The sequence below is a fragment of the Brienomyrus brachyistius genome, chromosome 12 (genome assembly GCF_023856365.1).
Source record: "Brienomyrus brachyistius isolate T26 chromosome 12, BBRACH_0.4, whole genome shotgun sequence".
In the NCBI taxonomy this organism is placed as follows: Eukaryota; Metazoa; Chordata; class Actinopteri; order Osteoglossiformes; family Mormyridae; genus Brienomyrus; species Brienomyrus brachyistius.
This window is the reverse complement of record NC_064544.1, coordinates 25635885-25654184: the sequence shown is the minus strand read 5'-3', so window position 1 is coordinate 25654184 and position 18300 is coordinate 25635885. Positions and strand designations below refer to the sequence as shown.

Genomic DNA, 18300 nt, shown 5'->3' with positions numbered 1-18300 from the left:
CTCAGTGGTTGACTAGACCCCGAGGAGGGGGGAACAGAGGAGGCGGAGATAGCGTTAGAGCCGCCGAAGCCGGGTGTGTGCTGAGCAAATCCGCCGGTCTGTCCGAAGGCAGAGGTCTGGGGAAAAGCCGAGTTCTGGTTAAAGACAGAGCTCTGACCGACCCCGGCCGGCTGCCCGAAGGAGGGCGGCGGGCCGAACCTGGTGTCGCTCTGTACAAACGACGGGGTCTGACTCCCAGAACCGGGCATGCCGAAGGTCGGGGCCTGTCCAGACGCCGTCCCGCCAGGCTGCCCAAAAAGGGATCCGGTCTGGCCGAAGGCAGACGATGTACTGAAGAGCGAGGTCTGGCCGGTGCCCTGGCCGAGGGCAGGCGGCTGCACGAAAGGGGCGTTCTGCTGGCCGAAGGAAAAGAGCCCCGAGGTCGGGGCGCGCGGAGACTGAAACGCTCCGCCTTGTGTTCTGCCGAAAAGCCCAGACGGATTCATTGTGTAAAAAGCCCAAAAATACGGCCTTCAAAAGTCGAAACAGAGTTCTTACAGCGCGGTAGATTTCGGCGTCCTTCGGCCTGGGAGATTATATCCGTGCCTGTGTCACATCTGCGGAAATATACAAACTGGCAGCTCCCCTGGCCTGGTCACTGCGGACACTGCGCTCCTTCTGCTACAAAAATGGGCACAGAAACAGTCTCAACTGATGAGCACAGGGTACTTGGGGTCTTAAAATGTGAGCAACTGTGTAGGCACAGGGTCAATACCAGGGCAAGTGCAGGTGGGGCAGCCATCTTTGGGGAGGGCACTACGATCTCCGGTACAGACAGTAACGAAGAAGGCAAGAAAAGTGGTGAGGAGGAAGAGGAAGGGCCCAGGGACTCGACGTCAAGCCAGGTACGCAGCTGGTCCTCGAACCTGCAGATCCAAGTCAAACAGGAAATGGCTCAATGTTTATGCCACAACTCACATGAGAGAGTACACGTGTGTAGCATGTCTGTTCTCTGTCAGACCTGCGGCTCTGTTCTTTCTCCTCCTCAATGCGAGCCAGGAGGTCCTGGGGGCTGGAGGCAGCATCCAAAACAGGGGCAACACCGGATCCGGACTCAGGGTCCTCAACCATGCTGTGAAACAGCTTCTGTTGAAGACGTGGCCTGGCCAGTCGAGGATGAGGCCACATGCTCTGGTGACACCTGCAATGGCAGAGACTTTGGATAAGAAGCCAGTATTGTACACCACTCTTGGGGATATGAGCAAGACTGGAAGCTGATGGCTTTCCCTCTTCTTCCATTTAATAGTAAATAATATTCATTAAATCTGCAGGTCACTGTTAACAGTCTATCTGGAATGTGTTAGATTTACATGGCTGGCTGGCTCTTACCCTGCCTTCCCCTGCTGCTTGTCCCTGTGCGTCTGCTTTACGGCATCCACCCAGCAGGACGGCGGTATGAAGCCCTGCAGCCCATCGCTCAGGAAATACACCGAGATTTCTCCGTCGTCACTGATGACATCTGAAGATGGTGGGATAGGTTCACACCTGCATGGCATCCCCAGTAGGCCCCCCCAAACGTCAGACCCACCCCACCCCCCTCACCTTCACTCACGGGGCACCCAGGACGGTTCCAGTCCCGGAGTTGGTGCTCTACACAGAGCATGACAATTTCGTCCCAGGGCACCTCCCAGAAAGTGGGCTCCTTGTCCGGCCCCCCACCTCGGCCCACACAGTCCTGACGCAGCCTCTCCAAAAGGTTCTCCAACTGGGACATAAGGAGTGGCTGGCTGTGGCGGGACCATGGGATTTGAGATACGTACTGGAAGATGGAGGCAACCAGCTGGCTCCAAGGAGCTGGGTGGGGGGAGCGGTGGCAGCAGCAGAAATTTAAGGAAACAGACTAAGAAGCAGCCACTTAGCAAGAAGTACGAATTCCGAATCTGAGGCATGGACATACCCCCCACGGCTGGCAGCGGCCAGTCGGGCAGCCGCAGGCTCAGGACTGCCCCCTGGAGCCACTCCAGGTGCTCAGCCGAGTTCCAGAGCAGATGTGGTAGGCAGTCACCACCCCCTGGCACCGAGAACTCTGCCACGGGCCAGGAGAGGCCAGCCAGACTCGGGGACGACACAAGGCCAGCCAAGAAAGCCAGGACAGTGTTGTAGAGGCCGATGACGGGTGCAGGGCCCTGGGAGGGCAGTCCCGCCATGTCACGGTCCCTCCGATCACGGTGAAGCCTACCAGCAAACTCGCGGCAGAGCCCGGCCTCCACAACCTGCACCAACGTCTGCGAGACGAGCCGGGCTGGTGCCGTGGAGCGGGCAGCGAGCCACCTGACGGCATGGCGGATCTGCGGGGAGACGGGGGTGATGGTCAATGGGATGGTTCAATCTTACCGAGGCCAGCGACAACATGCACACTCACCTGCTCGGATCCTTGGGGTTCGTTCGTGGTCTCGGGGATATGGACGAACATGTACTCTGAAATCAAACCTTCCTCAATGAGTGTCTGAAGCATCAGGTCTTACAGGGAAAGGAAACCGATGGTCAGACAGGAGGAACAAACCAACTGTATTAGCTCTGCATACGTAAACATAGCCTCAAGAGAAATGCTATAAGTAAAGTAAGCGAATCCCACGCGACACCTGTTGTCATAGACACGGTTAGTGTCACACCTTCCTCTAGCCGTTCATCGCTGGCCCTGTGCCCAGCCTGCCCTGGGACCACCACCACCAGAGGAAGGGCCTGTGGCCAGGCATTAGCCTGCTGGATCTGCCGGAGTTGCAGCAGGGCGGATAACAGGAAGATGTCCCCGTCTTCCTCATCAGCCCCGGGACTGACTGCCGAGGGCAGCAGCATCAGCAGGGCGCCCATGCCCATCAGCCCCTTCCGCTTCTCCAATGCCAACTGGCCTTCCTCGCTGAGGGGCCCGCGGGCCACCTGACCCACAGTGAGAAACATGGCCTCACTTCCTGCACTTGCACCCTTCGCAAACATCTGTGTTACCACAGGACCTGCTAATATCACATAGTGCCAGACTATGCTAGGCTATGTTAAGCTATGCTAGACTAACATTAATGACAGAACATGCAACACAGGGGCATGAAGCCTGTCGATATTCATCGGCAAGTTCCCCCCTATCTGCCACACCTTCACACACACGTGCACTGTGTGCATGCGCTCCCCCACGCTCCGCAGGCCGCTGCTGATGCTCAAGGTTTGCATGTGTCCGTTGGGGACCATCTCCCTGTGTTCTTGCTTCTCCGAGTTACCGAATTTGGACTCCAGCCATTCTGTCAAAATCCTGCATCAGAGATGGGAGGGGGGCACAAATGTAAGCTCCAGGACCTCTAAACCCAACTAACACCCAATCCCTCCCCGAACGACACCCAGTTCCCCCACTTACTGGTTAGCAACACTGGCATCTCTTTCATGATCACTTGGCAACAAGAGGGCTGCCTTCCAGAAGATTGTGTCAGATGGGTTCGAGACGCTTGCTGCCACCAGACTGAGCAGGTCCAGTGGCCCCCACACAGATTCGCTGAAGTGGATGGAGATGTAGATGAGCACATGGAGAGTGATGGATGGCTAACAGCTACTCTACAGTAGCACCATACCTCAGGAGCTGCTGGTAGAACAAGTGGACCTTCATCTGATGCTCGGTTTCCCTTCGCATCTTCGCCAACCTGCAGAAGGCAGCAGCACTGGTTGTCGCGTTGAATACAGCCGTCTATGGGAGCGAATGCGTCAACAGAGCCGCCATCTTGGGACGGGGTAGAGCTCCTTTTAAATGAATGAACGTCTATCAGGGACAAGCTGGCATTCAGAAATAAAGAACCATAAATGGGCAAATTTGAGAAGCGATTTTTATTGTCTTGGTTCATTATAAATGTCAGACATGTATTTACGACCGAGCCACGAGTAAATCGACAGAGAAGCGGGTTTTCTTAACACAGCCTACTTTTATGTTCAAAATGTAATGCACATATAGGTATTTTTTCATTCTTCCATTCGAAATAAACATACACTACTCTCCTACTACATGCAGAACAATGCAAATACAAAACACAACAAAAAAGGCCAGCAATGTTAGCTGAAAGACCCTGGTAATCTCCATGATAAGCCCCATTGCGTTACCACTCATGCATTTATGCAGGCCGGCCCGTGGCATTGGCAATATAGGCAAATGCTAAGGGCGCCATTCATCCAGGGGGTGCCACAAACGGAGGAAGAAAAAAGTGTAACATTCCACTATTCTTAAAGCTAGTTGGTATTAATGCGTCTTAATATGAAAAGAACAAGCCCACATGAATTTACCTGCTTAGCAAAGCCTATTAAGTAATAATAATAATAATGATGATGATGATGATGATGATACGTAACTTTCCTATGAGCCGCCCCCCCTTGTAACCTCCCTCAATAACGAACACAAGTTGATCTCTGATCACGGGCATTTATTCACATATCTATCCGGTCGAGCATGCCGTGAGAACTAGATAAAATAAAGCACATACATCAAAAAATGAATCAGTAAAAACACAGGCATTTTCCTAAAAATAACCAAACACAAACCTAAATAGGCTACAGCTTGCTCACGCCATTAACTTATGACTGCAGCTCATACAATAACTCCAATATCCATGAATATTGACGTTATAACTTAAAACACTTTCTCAGCCGCATAACAAATGCTGCACTTATAACTGAGCAAAACGAAAATGTTACCAGCAAAACTGACCAGACCTAAACCCAAACGCAACATTAGTTCCGCTATAGTTTCCCTACACCTGGGGGGGGGGGGGGGGGGTGCCGGCGCTGATGCTCGCCTAGGGCGCCTCATCAGCTAGGACCGTTACTGCATTTAAGCATTTAGCAGACGCCTTTATCCAAAGCAACGGGCATTTGTATAGACTTGTAGAGAACTATAGACAATGAACTGTACACAATACATTTTCCAGACAAGGAAAATACTTTATTATTTTTTTTACATTTACGGTAATATGAAAGATGAACATCCAGTTACCTCCTTTTTGGAAAAATAACTATAGACAGGGCAGGTCTATACACACAGGCATCTTGTATATATTTGTCAAGAACTATAGCCAATGAACTGCAATATATACTGGTGTCAGTACAGAAGCTGTGTCTTTCCTGTGACGTGGGGGTGGGAAGACAGAGGCTCTGTGTCTAGTATTTAGTATCCTTATAACAGTACTATTTTACACAGTTTCTTCCTCAAACTGCTGGTCTGTAGTTGGAGAGTATGTACTTTTGCCACATGGTCTTCTCTCAACTTGTGAAAGCAAGACAAGTGAAATTAAATTGAAGCGATGGTTGCCAATGCCATCTTGAGTTTCAGCAATGTGATCACAAAGATTAAATATATCCTGAAAACCTACATCTGCTTTCACAACCCTGTTCAACAGAGACTGGATGTTGGAGGCTTGTCTGATGCACTGCTCAGCTGAGCCAATCGCCTTTAATTAATTTAATTAATTAAATTAAACTTAAGTTGCTTCAAAATATTGTTTTAGTTTTGTAATTGATGCAATTTAAGTTTTAACAATAGCAGTCAGTGGTCAGAGACTTTTGCATAGTGTCAGTAAAGTAGAACAAGTTTATCCACAATTTCTACAGATTCAAATGAAATAATAAATTGATCATAACTTACAACTTGGAAGCCATTCTTGAGAAGTTGTTCAACAAAAGATGAAATCTTCAACAGAATCTGGAGCTCTTGTCTCGCTGGAAGCAGAGGTAGAGTGACTTTACATGTGCAGGTCTCCTCTCCTTTGGCACCTTACAGGGTCCTCGTCACCCAGTTTAATTTGCGGTTTAGAAGCATTTTTTTAAACATGTTGGGATTCAGTTGCAGCGCGCTGACTTTGTGTGTTTCGGGGCATATCTCAGGACGGCAGGATACCAAAATGGCGAAAAAAAAAAAAAGTTTACGTCTTCAAAATGGCGCCCGTGATTCTCTTTGGGTCCTAATGACCCAGTATTCAAATTTAATGGGATTAGGAGCGGAGCCTGCATTCAACTACCATGAAAAAAAAAACAACTAAATACTAATCAGATATGAAACCAAAGCGCTATGGCAATGCAGAAGGGATGGGGCTAAAGGTATGAAAGAATGATAGCTAGTAATAAACAGCTAAACTTGTAATAAAAAGCAGGCTCCGAAAAGACAGCCCACTGTGAATACGCTCAGAGTCCTAAGGACCTAGGATTCAACTTACCTAGTATTTCGCCGAGCTGGGCCTCTCCAAACGCTAGCACCGTGCAAAACCCTTGCAGCACCGTGGAAGACTCTCTCACTCCAGCGGGGGCGGGTCCGTAAAGAGATCGGCTGCCGCTTTCGCCGAGCTGGGCCTTTCCAAACGCTCTCACCGTGCAAAAGCAATGTAGCACCGGAAAAGACGCATTCACTCCCGCGGGGGGGTCCTCTGGGCTCGACTGCTGCTTTCCCTGAGCTTCCCCAAACGCTGTGCCAAAAGCCTTGCAGCTTCTGAGCAGAAGCGTCCACTCCTGAACTGGGGGGAACAACGGGGGAGGGGGTTTCGGCGCTCATGCAGGAATATTTTGCGACTTTGCTTTTCATCTGGGATTTAGCTCTTTACATAGAAGGTAAACATTGTGCTCTGAAATATCCAGAATGTTGCAAAATAGCAGCGAAATGTTTTTGTTTTGAAATGGGCTGGGGTGTTTGTATCCATTTAGTTTCGTTCTTTGCATTCCCCGTACACGTGATAGCTTTATGGCAGTAATTACTCTGGGCGCCTGCCTGTCTGGGTGGTCGGCTTCTTTTATCTTTTGTCAGTGACCAAATGGTGAGCTAGCAAGAGGTACTAAAAATAGCTTTACAGCAGGGAAGGACCAGGCACAGTTACTGAGCAGAAAACGGTCAAACGGTAGCAAAAAGCAACCAAATATATAATGGCATGCCCTTTTTATTTTCTTTTAATAAATTGTTTTTTAGAAGTCAGCATATTTTATACAACAAATTATGCATTTTGCATGACAAATTGCAGTTCAGAGTGTTTTCGAGGCTTTGGAATAAACAATTACCCAAATGTCGGGAAAGCCCATTGAAATGAATGGGAAGCGAGAGGCATAAAGCACTTTGAGGGGCTTGCGCAGTTACTTGGAGCGTTATAAAAGCAAACCATTTGAATATGTTTGCTCTAAAGAGATCCAAATTCATAAAAAAGTACAAGTCATTACATTTAATTTTTTTTTACATTGATTTAACAATAAATATTGTAATTGCCGCTAAGTGTCGCACTTACTTTGACCGGCTTTCCACGGTCTATGTCGACATCTAGTGGTAAAAAAAAAGCATTACATTACACATAAGGGATGACTTTTTGCAGTAAAGACGACATTTTTTGTATTCGCAAATTTAAAAAAAAAATATTAATAAAACTATTAAAATTGGGTCACGAGGACGCGCAGCAGAATCATAGGATGGTGAAATTTGAGGAGCCAATACCATTCTGACCGCGTCCCCCACCTCCGCCCCCCGTAGCCCCGCCCTTCAGTGTCACTGTGAGGGACACCTTGAAATTCAAATGTGAAAGAAAGTAACTTTTAAAAATGATAAGAACTGAATTTATATTTCTAAATAAAGTGATAAATCGATAGTGCAGTTGTAAAACTTCTGCACGACTTCGCCACCACATCACATTTCCATCCATCCATCCATTTTCCAAACCGCTTATCCTATTGGGTCGCGGGGGGTCCGGATGCTAAGTTATGTTGCTGCTCATATACATTTGATTTATGTCTGTCTTTGCCATTTAAAGACCATGTTGTGACTCGGGCAACTTTAATATAAACTACTGGAGCTGAAATATTCTCAGTTTTACAATCCCTTGATTAATATGGAAGATCGTAATTTAATATAAACAGAATGGTAATAATGAAAGTTTGCTTTCTTGTCACAGTAATCTACCGCAACGCACCGCATACCATCGGAAGGCTACTGCGATTCTGAGCAACATTGGCAATATGATCCATTTTTTTCGCCGCTATTACCCTGAAATTTCTGACTGAAATCGCTACCCCGCTCTAACGCACACTAGGACTCACCCACTCTTCGCAGCGAGCCAGCCTTAACTGGAAACTGCCCCATGGCCGAGTGGTCTCATTCGCCCGACTCAACGTAACCAGCCTTCCGAAGTAAGGTGTATTCTGTTCTCCGAAGTAAGGCGTGGGTTCGAATCCAACTTCCGACAAAAGTTCTTCAATCACTACAGCAGCAACTGGTTAGCTCTAATTGCTTTCTTTTATTTTTGCGTTTCAGGCAAAACTACATAACACTTAAAGACACTTCCGGCATGTAAATGGAGAACGAAATTATAGTTATACCGAATCTCCTACACACAATACCAAGGTTACCAACTTTGCTCAGCTGACCGGAGTCAGACGTTCAATTCGCCATAACCCGGAACTTCATCAGAAGTAGTTAGAAAATGGATGGATGGATGGATGGATGGACGGACGGACAGATCAATAAAAGTACAGGACATCCATTTTACAAAGAACCGTCAACACTAAATGTGTGCACTGGTCATGCTCCTGGAAATTAAACTTCTTTTCTGAAAAGCAGCATGTTCATAAATTAGCTGCTGTTATACCTTGGGGAAACAAATGCAGATGAAACTGTAAAACAAACTGCAGTGGCAAAACAGTTCTGGCTGCCCGCCAGCCCTTCTGCCTGTGCTGCCCTGCCTGCCTACCCTCCTGCCCATGACATCCTGTCGGCGACATGCCACAAAGCAACCCTTCTTTGCCACAGGAAATGTCTGGTGCAATTTCTTTTTTAATTGTACATGTCAATTGCATAATACCTTAAACTAATTCTTTATTATTTCTATCATCATCATCATCATCATCATCATCATCATCCTGATAAGTATTTCATTAGTATTCCACGGTATTTTGATTTTTCAGGAATCATTGTGTGTACTGTATACTTTTAAATTAGTTTGCACTATATGTAGTGTCTCTGCACCTGTGCCTTACGTACTTGCTGCAGCTTGCACAACAACTTCTCTCAGGCATCAGTATAGTTTATCTAATGCAATATTTGTTGTTTGTTTATTAAGTGGTTTTAGGTATTTTGTGTGTTCCACTTAATTTAGTGTAATTAGTCCTAGTTGACTCAGGTTTAGTTTGATATTTCCTTCTGTTTGTTCCTCTGCATCATGCTACTGTCATAACATGTCAATGTCTTACCTAACTTTTGTGCATTATGTTTTGGAGAGAAAAAAATCATGACTTTTTTTTTTAGATTCATCCACTGATTCTATCACCTCTGACACATCCCCCCTCAATATTTGTTTGTTTGTTTGTTTATGTATTTGCTTGGGGGGTGGAATTAACAAACAGAAATAACTGAATGAATCAGGGTAGTGAAAAACATTTATAAACTTATAATTTTGGTATTGGTATGATCCTGTTCTGGTTAGTTAGCCGAGGGAGTAAATCATCAGGAGTTTCATCTCTCAAACTCCTACTACACTCACTCAGCATCACAGTATGGACTCCCCAATGCAACTGATCTGCACGTACTCTGGGAGGAAACCTGGTTCGGGAACAGCACCATGCAGGACAGACGAGCTCTACAGAGGGTTGTGCGATCAGCTGAGCGCACCATCTGCACCGAGCTCCCTGACCTGCACTCAATCTACAGCAGGCGGTGCTGGACCAAGGCCAAGAAGATCGTGAAGGACCTCAGCCATCCCAATAATGGACTGTTCATTTCATTAGAATCTGTAGAAATTGTGGATAAACTTGTTCTACTTTACTGACACTGTGCAAAAGTCTCTGACCACTGACTGCTATTGTTAAAACTTAAATTGCATCCATTACAAAACTAAAACAATATTTTGAAGCAACTTAAGTTTAATTTAATTAATTAAATTTTATTTTAATATAAATGTAAGTAATTAGTCAACATGTTTCAATAGCTATGATTATGTACATTACAAACCTAAAATAATATTTTGAAGCAGCTTAAGTTTAATTTAATTAATTAAATTTTATTTTAATATAAATGTAAGTAATTAGTTAACATGTTTCAATAGCTGTGATTATGTACTTTACTCAGTCTAGGAGCCATCAGGATATGCAAATGTTATTTATCCAAACCACTGTGAAACGAACAGTGTTGATGATGACTGGACTGTTTCTTTATTCAACTAAAAGTAATGAATCAAATCTAATCTTTATTTATGACTTTTTTTAATTTTATTTTATCCCCAGTGCTTCGAGCAGGCATTTCCTGCTCTGCCCCGTGTGCAAGAAGACACAGCCAAGCCTCTCAGTGCATCTGGCTAGGGTGTGCATGAAGAGGTCTTCGAAAGAGGCCATCCAGGAAGTGATGGAGAAGGAAAAGCAGAATTCCCTTGAACTTCTGCAGTGGGGCAGGGTCTTCAGCTACAGGCTGAACTTCAGCTACATTATGCCTGTCAAAGTGTGTCAGCTTAGCCATTTCAGAACCTCTGCTAAAATCATCCTAGTATTTGTAACGACCATCCAGTGCAGCCATGTATTTTTTGACTTGGCCACTAGCACACCTCATACAGTACAGCTAGTCAATCTGTCACTGACTTTTTAAACCAGTATAATTAATTATTTAATTGAGCTGTTGGTGAAATTTAACAAAATCATGGAACGGCTGAGGTGCCGCTGGGGAGAAGTTTGGGAACTGAAGCGGTGTTCATCTAGCCATCCAACTAGATATCAGTAACGCTTTAGAAAACAGAAGAAGTTATTACTAGTTTTTATTGTGTTACTCTTAATTTGCACATGTTCTAATGTTAAATTGTGTCATTTATTCTAAGTCAAAGTACACTTGCTACCCAGATAAACAGCTTTAAACATTTCTTTGGACTGCCTAAGACTTTCACACAGTACTGTATGTCTTAGAACATAAGAAATTTACAAATTAGAGGAGGCCTTTCGGCCCATCAAACTCATTTGGGAAGAACTTAACTAATAGCTCAGAGTTGTTAAAATCTTATCTAGCTCTGATTTAATCATCTCTCTCAATATAATATTGGGATAATTTATTCTCTTCAGAGGCCTCCATAGAATAGTGCATCCATCCCCTCACTTATGTTCAGACAGTCAGAATAACAACAGCATCATCAATTTCACAGCTAGATTTAAAAATTGCTTTAACATAGAGTGATTACAGAAAAAAAGGTAAACAAATATTAACAAGATTATTAAAACGTAATACACATATTCGTCATTCAGACATATTGCGCTTTTTTAAGAGCAGAAGGGATACATTAAATCACGATTATATTTTGTCCATAATATATATATATATATATTTACATATATATATATTTACATATATATATATATATATATATATATATATATATTTACATATATATATATATGGTGGTGCAGTGGTTAACACTGTTGCCTCACACCTCTGGGACCCAGGTTCGAGTCTCTGCCTGGATTACATGTGTGTGGAGTTTGCATGTTCTCCCCGTGTCCTCGTGGGGTTTCCTCCGGGTACTCCGGTGTACCCCCACAATCAAAAACATGCTGAGGCTAATTGGAGTTACTAAATTGCCCATAGGTGTGCATGTGAGAGTGAATGGTATGTGAGTGTGACCTGCGATGGGCTGGCCCCCCATCCTAGGTTGTTCCCTGCCTCGTGCCCATTGGGAACTGGGATAGGCTCAGGAACCCCCGCGACCCAGTAGGATAAGCAGTTTGGAAAATGGATGGATGGATGGATGGATATATATATATATATTTATAATTTTACATCATCATAAATGAGAACTATAAGTGATTGCTAATTACTGTTAACTAATGTCCTGTAATCAGTGGAGGCACACGGACACTTTGGCCAGTTATCCTATTTCTTCAGCTCCAGCCCAACACCCAGCACCACAGACAGTGACCTGTGTTACTGTGACATCTGGTTCCTTCATTGGCTCTATTTATTTTTCTAGAAATAACTAATTGGCTCTTCCAGACTATATGAAGAGAATATTTTATTTTTATTTAGACTAAGAAACTACAGAAAATCAGCTCTGCATGTGATCTCCCCTTTACTGCTCAAGGAGGGCACACGCACATCAACAAATATCAATGCAACAATTACAGATGAACAATTTCTCACAGCTTCAGAAGAAGTCAGAGTTCTGTGTAATTCAGAAATTGTCTAAGACCTCTGCTAGAACATTTTCTGCACTTCAAAATAAATGACACCTGGGTCCATTAAAAGAAGGTGATGCTGCCTGAACCACCAGCCAAGGCTGGGAGGAAAGGGAGGAACACTAGTAAAATGAAGGAAGAAAAGCAGCCCACCCTATCTCATGGTCACGGATACAAAAGTCAGGGAGTGTTATGAAGAAGACACCACACTTAAGACCATGGTTTTATGCAGTGAATTACACCAGAGAGAACTTTTGCATTTTAACTGTGTTACGTAACATTCCTCAGCCTTCATTTTTTTCCACAGAATGCAGGACATAATTTACGGTGCCAAACAAAACAGCGGAACTGCATTGTAGCCAATTATTTGTTTCAGTAGTTTTAAGATAAATAGAACATAAAATGGTTGTTTTACTTAGGTAAAAATCCAGTTGAAACAGACTTTATTTTAAAAAAGTTACATTGGCTTTAAGTGATGGCACATGTCGCTTGTGTTAATACTGCTTTGATTTTGAGGATGAAGTCTGAAGTGTAGGTGACATGCAGAAGCATGCAATTTGACGTTTGGGGATTGTAGTTTTTAATGGGACAATTTGAATAAGGAATACTGGTGATATGCTTTTTAAGGGGACAGCACACGAAAATTATAATACAGAGTATTAAAAGAACCGCTCTTTAAAGGAACTGAATTATCTTAGTGTATTTTACATCACAAGCACTCTCGGTCCGTTGGGGAGTCCGTCCCACTGTACTTGGAGAATGCTGCCATGCATTAATCATAAAATTCATTCAGTTGTGCGACAGAAGTTCCCTTCTAATGTTTTCTTCAACATAACAAAGTCCCACGGTAACAAAAGCGCTGAGGCCAGGATCGTTAATTGCAATGTGGGGAATGCAGACCAGCTGGGGTGGGGGATCGTGCTCAGTCACAGTAAAAGGCAAACGGGTACATTGTGAATACGCTCTTAATCTAACTACAGCTTCTTGAATTGTGGGAGGCGTGTGTAACATAACGTTGTTCCACATACCAATATCACTACGTATCGGTATCGCAAAACAAAGTTTTAAATGTTAAGATTCTGTCATTCTGAAAATCAGAGTATTTAAGACATTATGTTACATAGCGATTTGTGGAGATAAATGCCCTCGGACAGTAGCGTTCATTTCATATTAAGTCTCTTTAAGTCATTGTTTTATGTTATGCAGGATGAATGTGCGAATTTTAATTAATCATCCTTTAAGGGTTATATGCTTACGGTGTTGTATACTATTCTCGGTGAACAAGTTAACTTATAAAAGTCTGTTCCTCTAATTATAGAATAATATATAGAATAATTATACAAGAGCTATAATTATTATGATGTTATTATTTAATTGTGTGGGCCGTGTTGCTCGATTACATTTGACTCTTCGGCACGTGGGACGCTGCCGGTTTGAAAGACGCAGCTTCACTTGTTTTCTGCACCAAGATGACGAGGTACGTTGCTTTTCTGCTCCCATTTTATCGGATAATTTTTCTTATTTAGTATCTGTCAAATTTGCATGTATATTAAAATATGTTTGGTGAGTAAAGTCAGTATATTGCTTTTAAATAAAGTGATTTTGTTCCGGGGTACAATGTTAATTATATTTAAATTTTATGCGCAAAGTGTAGTTGATATTTCGCTTTTCCGCGTGCGCTTTACTGCGCTTAAGTAAATAATTGCGCTTGCTTGTGAGTAAATTAGTTCATTGCTTTTAAATAAAGTGAATATTGTTGCGGGCTACTGTGTTGGTTATATTTAAATTTTATGTGCAAGTCGGCTAGTTTCCTGTGCCGCAAAGTCTAGATGATATTTCACTTTTGCACGTGCGCTTTCCCGCGCTTTCATGTTGCATTCGGAAGAGGATGCGGGTGGTTGCGCTCAGTGCTGCCTACAGCAATGATATTCCAGCAGACCAGGAGAGGGCAGATGTATTGCAACAAACACAGATAAAAGTAGTGAAGCAAGACCTGAAAAGTTTGTTTGGTGACTAAAATCAGTATATTGCCATTTAGTAAAATTTAAAATTGTTCCAGGCTTCTTTCTTGATTATATGTAAATTGTATGTGAAAGTTAACTAGTTTCCTATGCTATAATGCAGTTGTTCATTGCGAAGGTGTCAGTGCAGAACTGAATTCCATGTGCCAGGAGTGACTGACAGCTCTATTGTATTGCTTGTGTGTTTTTCCTCATTCAGAAACAAACGAATTGCAAAAGCTGTCAGCTGGAGCAACGATCGATACTGGGCAACTTGGGACAAGTGGATGGAAGTGATTGACTGGGAAGATGAGGAAGAGCTGTGCTCCCCAGCAGAATCACCCTCTGACCAGGCTGACCGTTCCATCGTGTCACACACCCGAAAGCCAATTGCCAAGGCAGTTAGCTGGACGGATGATGTGTATTGGGCAGCCTGGGACAAGTGGGATGAGATCATCTGCTGGGGTGAAGAAGGAGAGTGCTCCCCAGCAACTCCACCCATCAACCAGCCTGGGAGGGATAAGGGGTTAGACATGCATGGATTAGAGGTTTTTCTGTTAAATGAAAGGACAGTCTCCATAAAGCCTGCAGATGACCACCAAGACAGGCTGAAAATAGGAGCCGTAGTGGTCGACCTCTGCCAGTTTGAGCTAGATGGTGTAAATGATAAATTTGAAATTGTCGAAATACAAATTGGAGAGGTCAAATTGGAGGAGACTGCAGAGAGGGGTTTTAATTCAGAATTTGAATTGGAAATTATGGATGTGGAGATAGAGGTTGTAGACAGTGAATTCCAGCTGAATGCTCTTAATTGGGAAATTGCTGGAACTAAAGTGGACAAATTATTAGTGGAACACCTGAACATAAATAATCTAGAAGCAGGCAGTGTGAAGGTGTCCACATCAAATGGGAATGTGGTATATGTCAATGGTATGTGAGTGTGTTTGGTAATGATGGGTGTGAATGGTGTGTGTAAGTGGTGTGTGTGTGTGTGTGTGTGTGTGTGTGTGTGTGTGTGTGTGTGTGTGAGGTAATGGCATGTGTGAGTGAGTGTGAGTGGTAATGGCGTGTGTGAGGTAATGGCATGTGTGAGTGAGTGTGAGTGGTAATGGCGTGTGTGAGTGAATGGTGTGTGTGAGTATATGGTGTATGTGAATGGTCTATGTGTGTGTGAATGGGGAGTGAATGGTGTGTGAGTGACTGGTGTGTGTCTGGTGTTTATGAATGGTGTGTGTGAGTGAATGCTGTGTGAATGGTGTTTATGAATGGTGTGTGTGTGAGTGAATGCTGTGTGAGTGACTGGTGTGTGAATGGTGTTTATGAATGGTGTGTGAATGAATGGTGAGTTTTTGTGTTTGTGTGTGTGTGTGTGAATGATCTGTGTGTGTGAGCCTGCCCTGTGATGGGTTGGTGTCCCATCCTGGGTTGTTCCCTGCCTCGTGCCTGTAGCCTCTGGGATCCATCTGACCGCCTGTTCCAAAAGGCAAATTGATCCCCACATCCCTGAACAGGAGAAGCGGTTTTAGAAAATGGATAAATGTTCCCAGAGGTGTGAGGCAACAGTGCTAACCACTGTACCATGCATATGTATAGGATATGTAGAAGAATACCTGTTGCAGTTATCTGATGTGTGTGTTTTTCACTCTCCCTGCCGGCCCCTGGAGGTTTGGGCTTCCCCTTTGAGTCTGGTGCCTCCCAAGGTTTCTTCCTTCTAGGGAGTTTTTCCTTGCCACTGTCGCCTATGGCTTACTCACTGGGGGCTTTGGGTGGGGGTGCTCTAAAGCGCTTTGAGACAATGTAATGTTGTGATATCGTGCTATACTTTGTTGTGTAATTTTCTATTTACTCATGCAAATAAATAATTGTTTGATAACAAAAAGCACTTGTTTCATTCTTTTTACTGCGAGCATATCAGTCACTTCCCTTGTGCTCCTGCATTCAAAAATGAAAGTTTGTCCTGCCCTGCACTTAATTGCCATGGATTCTACGGGAATGCAGACCTCTACTTTGGTGGAATCCTGCTGTTGTTGTAGATGGTCTGCTCAAACGCTTTCACATTGTGTACAAGCAGATTTGTTTCTGTATCTCTGTAGAGAAGCATTCTTTTCTTCTACCTGGCAAATCCACAAATATAATAGCAATCCACCAAGGTGCAAGTGCACCTAGCTCTTAAAGAAAATGTTAGAAAAAATTAGTTTATAGCATGTTTAAACCATAAACACAGCAGTGACTGAGTACATCCCTTGTGGACCAGACGCCTGGCTTTGACTATTTTTCTGCCATTAAACTAGCAAAGGTGGCTTGGCCATGATGTAAAATAACTTGTGCCTTTAAATTGTTAAAAAGTCCTGTGTGTTGTAAAGTGAGGTATGAAACAGATACCAGGTCGTTTCAGTAACGGTCAGCGTACGTTTTCTTCATGTGATTTTGTGGTTTCAAATGTTTCATTGGAATCAATAGTATTTGCCAATTCCAGTTGCCAGGTAACTTCAATAATTTGAATAGAATACATGATAACATTTTAAACTAGATTACAGTTAATTGTTATTTTTCTGTTTAAAAAAGACAATTGCTGTAATTTGTTACTCCCCTTGGGGAAATTCTATTTTCACCTACCCCATTTTGCCCTACTTGACACATGGGCACAGACGAAGGTGACAGCAAGCCTGGCAGCAAAGGGCAGCCACCTGTAGGGACACCCATGGAGCTGGGGGTTTTACAGTGATTAACAGCAATTTTGCAATACTTTTCTGGCAGTTTTTTTTGCTAGGAATTTACAGTCAATTCTACACTGAAACAGACGTCATTCCTAAGCGCAGCATGGACTGCTTCTGGACACAGTATCAAATGCGACTTCCAGAGTCACTTGAGTAAGCTGGAGATGCTACATCCCCGGGTAAGATTACCTGCAGTAGGCAGCCTACCAAAAGAGGGCCTTTCCTGTTCCCTTGGTGAATTAGAAAACCAGTGGAGAGAGCTCTCCTGTTGCAGTTTCACAGAGATGAACAACATGGAGAACTTTGGATTGAGGTTTTGCAGTATGAGGGTGCTGAAGGAAAAAGGAGTTTTAAAGACATTGGTCTGCCTGTACTGCAGATTTTGTCTCTGCCCATTTCAGATGTTCATGTAAAGCGTGAATTTACTAATGTGACATTCCTTAAATATAACCACCGAAACAGAACGGTTGTAAATGTGCTGTCCAGATTGGTAGATGTACAACTTGGACTGCAAAGAGATGGACTGACACAGAGGCGGAGCTATGGATAGGCCTGGGTGGGATTGACAGCTGGGCCCACCCATTCAGATTAATGAAATTACATTTTTTATATATAAATTACCGGCTTCTAACTGTTCCTATACATCACTGTTGTTACTGTGGCAAGTACAATAGAATGTGTGAGCTCCCTCTAGTGGTGCTCTAGGTAGAACACCACAGTCGTAGGTGTATTATTGTTGCAGTCACCATGTTGTAAATATATAAGCCAATTTAAGAAAATTTGGGGTAATGAGTTTCACTCAGAAGTCCATCCATCAGCCACTTTTCCATATTTAAAGGCTGCAGGAGGATGCTCACATGGAAAAAAAAGACTAATTCATTTCTTTATCCAAAACTATTTCTTTCCTCATTCATTAAAACGAAAAGAGCTTTAACTTGTGCGTGCATTGCTTCATTTTAAGCAGCATTATGGAGTATCATTGAAGATAGAAAAGTTTATGAAGGGTCTGATTTTCGACATCTTTTACTCCTGGTTTGGGCTATAAAATTGGAAGGAGTTGCCAAACATGACCGTGCAGGGTCTGCGCTGTTCTCATCTGTGAACAGTGTGTGGGTTTGTGGGTCAGGCATAAATTTGGGGGGAGGGGCTCCCTCCAGCAGTAAAATAGGGAGATATCCCCCAAAATAATATAATTCTTCATATTCAAAAAAGTACAGATAAAATTAATCTATCTCACCAGTTAATGTAAAGTTTTTTCACCCCAAGCACACCTACCCTTCCCGAAAATGGTTTAGTCTGAAGTCCTGCTCTGGGGTACGTTTCCTATACCACGATGCACTTTGCAAAAGACAAATATATATCAGGAAAATATATAGCAGGAGATGAAAGAAAAAAGATACATTCTGCGGGCC

General features: G+C 43.7%; 2 protein-coding genes across 2 annotated transcripts in view; one reads left to right on the top strand and one right to left on the bottom strand.

Annotated features, from left to right (window-relative positions):
• Positions 1 to 353: 353 nt before the first annotated feature.
• Positions 354 to 18300, bottom strand: part of LOC125705345 (germinal-center associated nuclear protein-like) — a 68613-nt gene continuing 50666 nt past the window's right edge. The window contains exons 18-28 of the mRNA XM_048971865.1: positions 3594 to 3662; positions 3383 to 3517; positions 3127 to 3280; positions 2652 to 2916; positions 2402 to 2499; positions 1937 to 2327; positions 1582 to 1833; positions 1369 to 1498; positions 1001 to 1180; positions 755 to 905; positions 354 to 660 (exon numbers count right to left, since the gene is read on the bottom strand). Coding sequence (XP_048827822.1) covers positions 574 to 660; positions 755 to 905; positions 1001 to 1180; positions 1369 to 1498; positions 1582 to 1833; positions 1937 to 2327; positions 2402 to 2499; positions 2652 to 2916; positions 3127 to 3280; positions 3383 to 3517; positions 3594 to 3662 — 1912 coding nt within the window. The 3' untranslated portion in view covers positions 354 to 573. The remainder of the gene's footprint in view (positions 661 to 754; positions 906 to 1000; positions 1181 to 1368; positions 1499 to 1581; positions 1834 to 1936; positions 2328 to 2401; positions 2500 to 2651; positions 2917 to 3126; positions 3281 to 3382; positions 3518 to 3593; positions 3663 to 18300) is intronic.
• LOC125705365 (uncharacterized) overlaps positions 13548 to 18300 on the top strand; it is a 71602-nt gene continuing 66849 nt past the window's right edge. The window contains exons 1-2 of the mRNA XM_048971908.1: positions 13548 to 13648; positions 14392 to 15139. Of these exons, the coding sequence (XP_048827865.1) occupies positions 13641 to 13648; positions 14392 to 15109 (726 nt within the window). The 5' untranslated portion in view covers positions 13548 to 13640 and the 3' untranslated portion in view covers positions 15110 to 15139. The remainder of the gene's footprint in view (positions 13649 to 14391; positions 15140 to 18300) is intronic.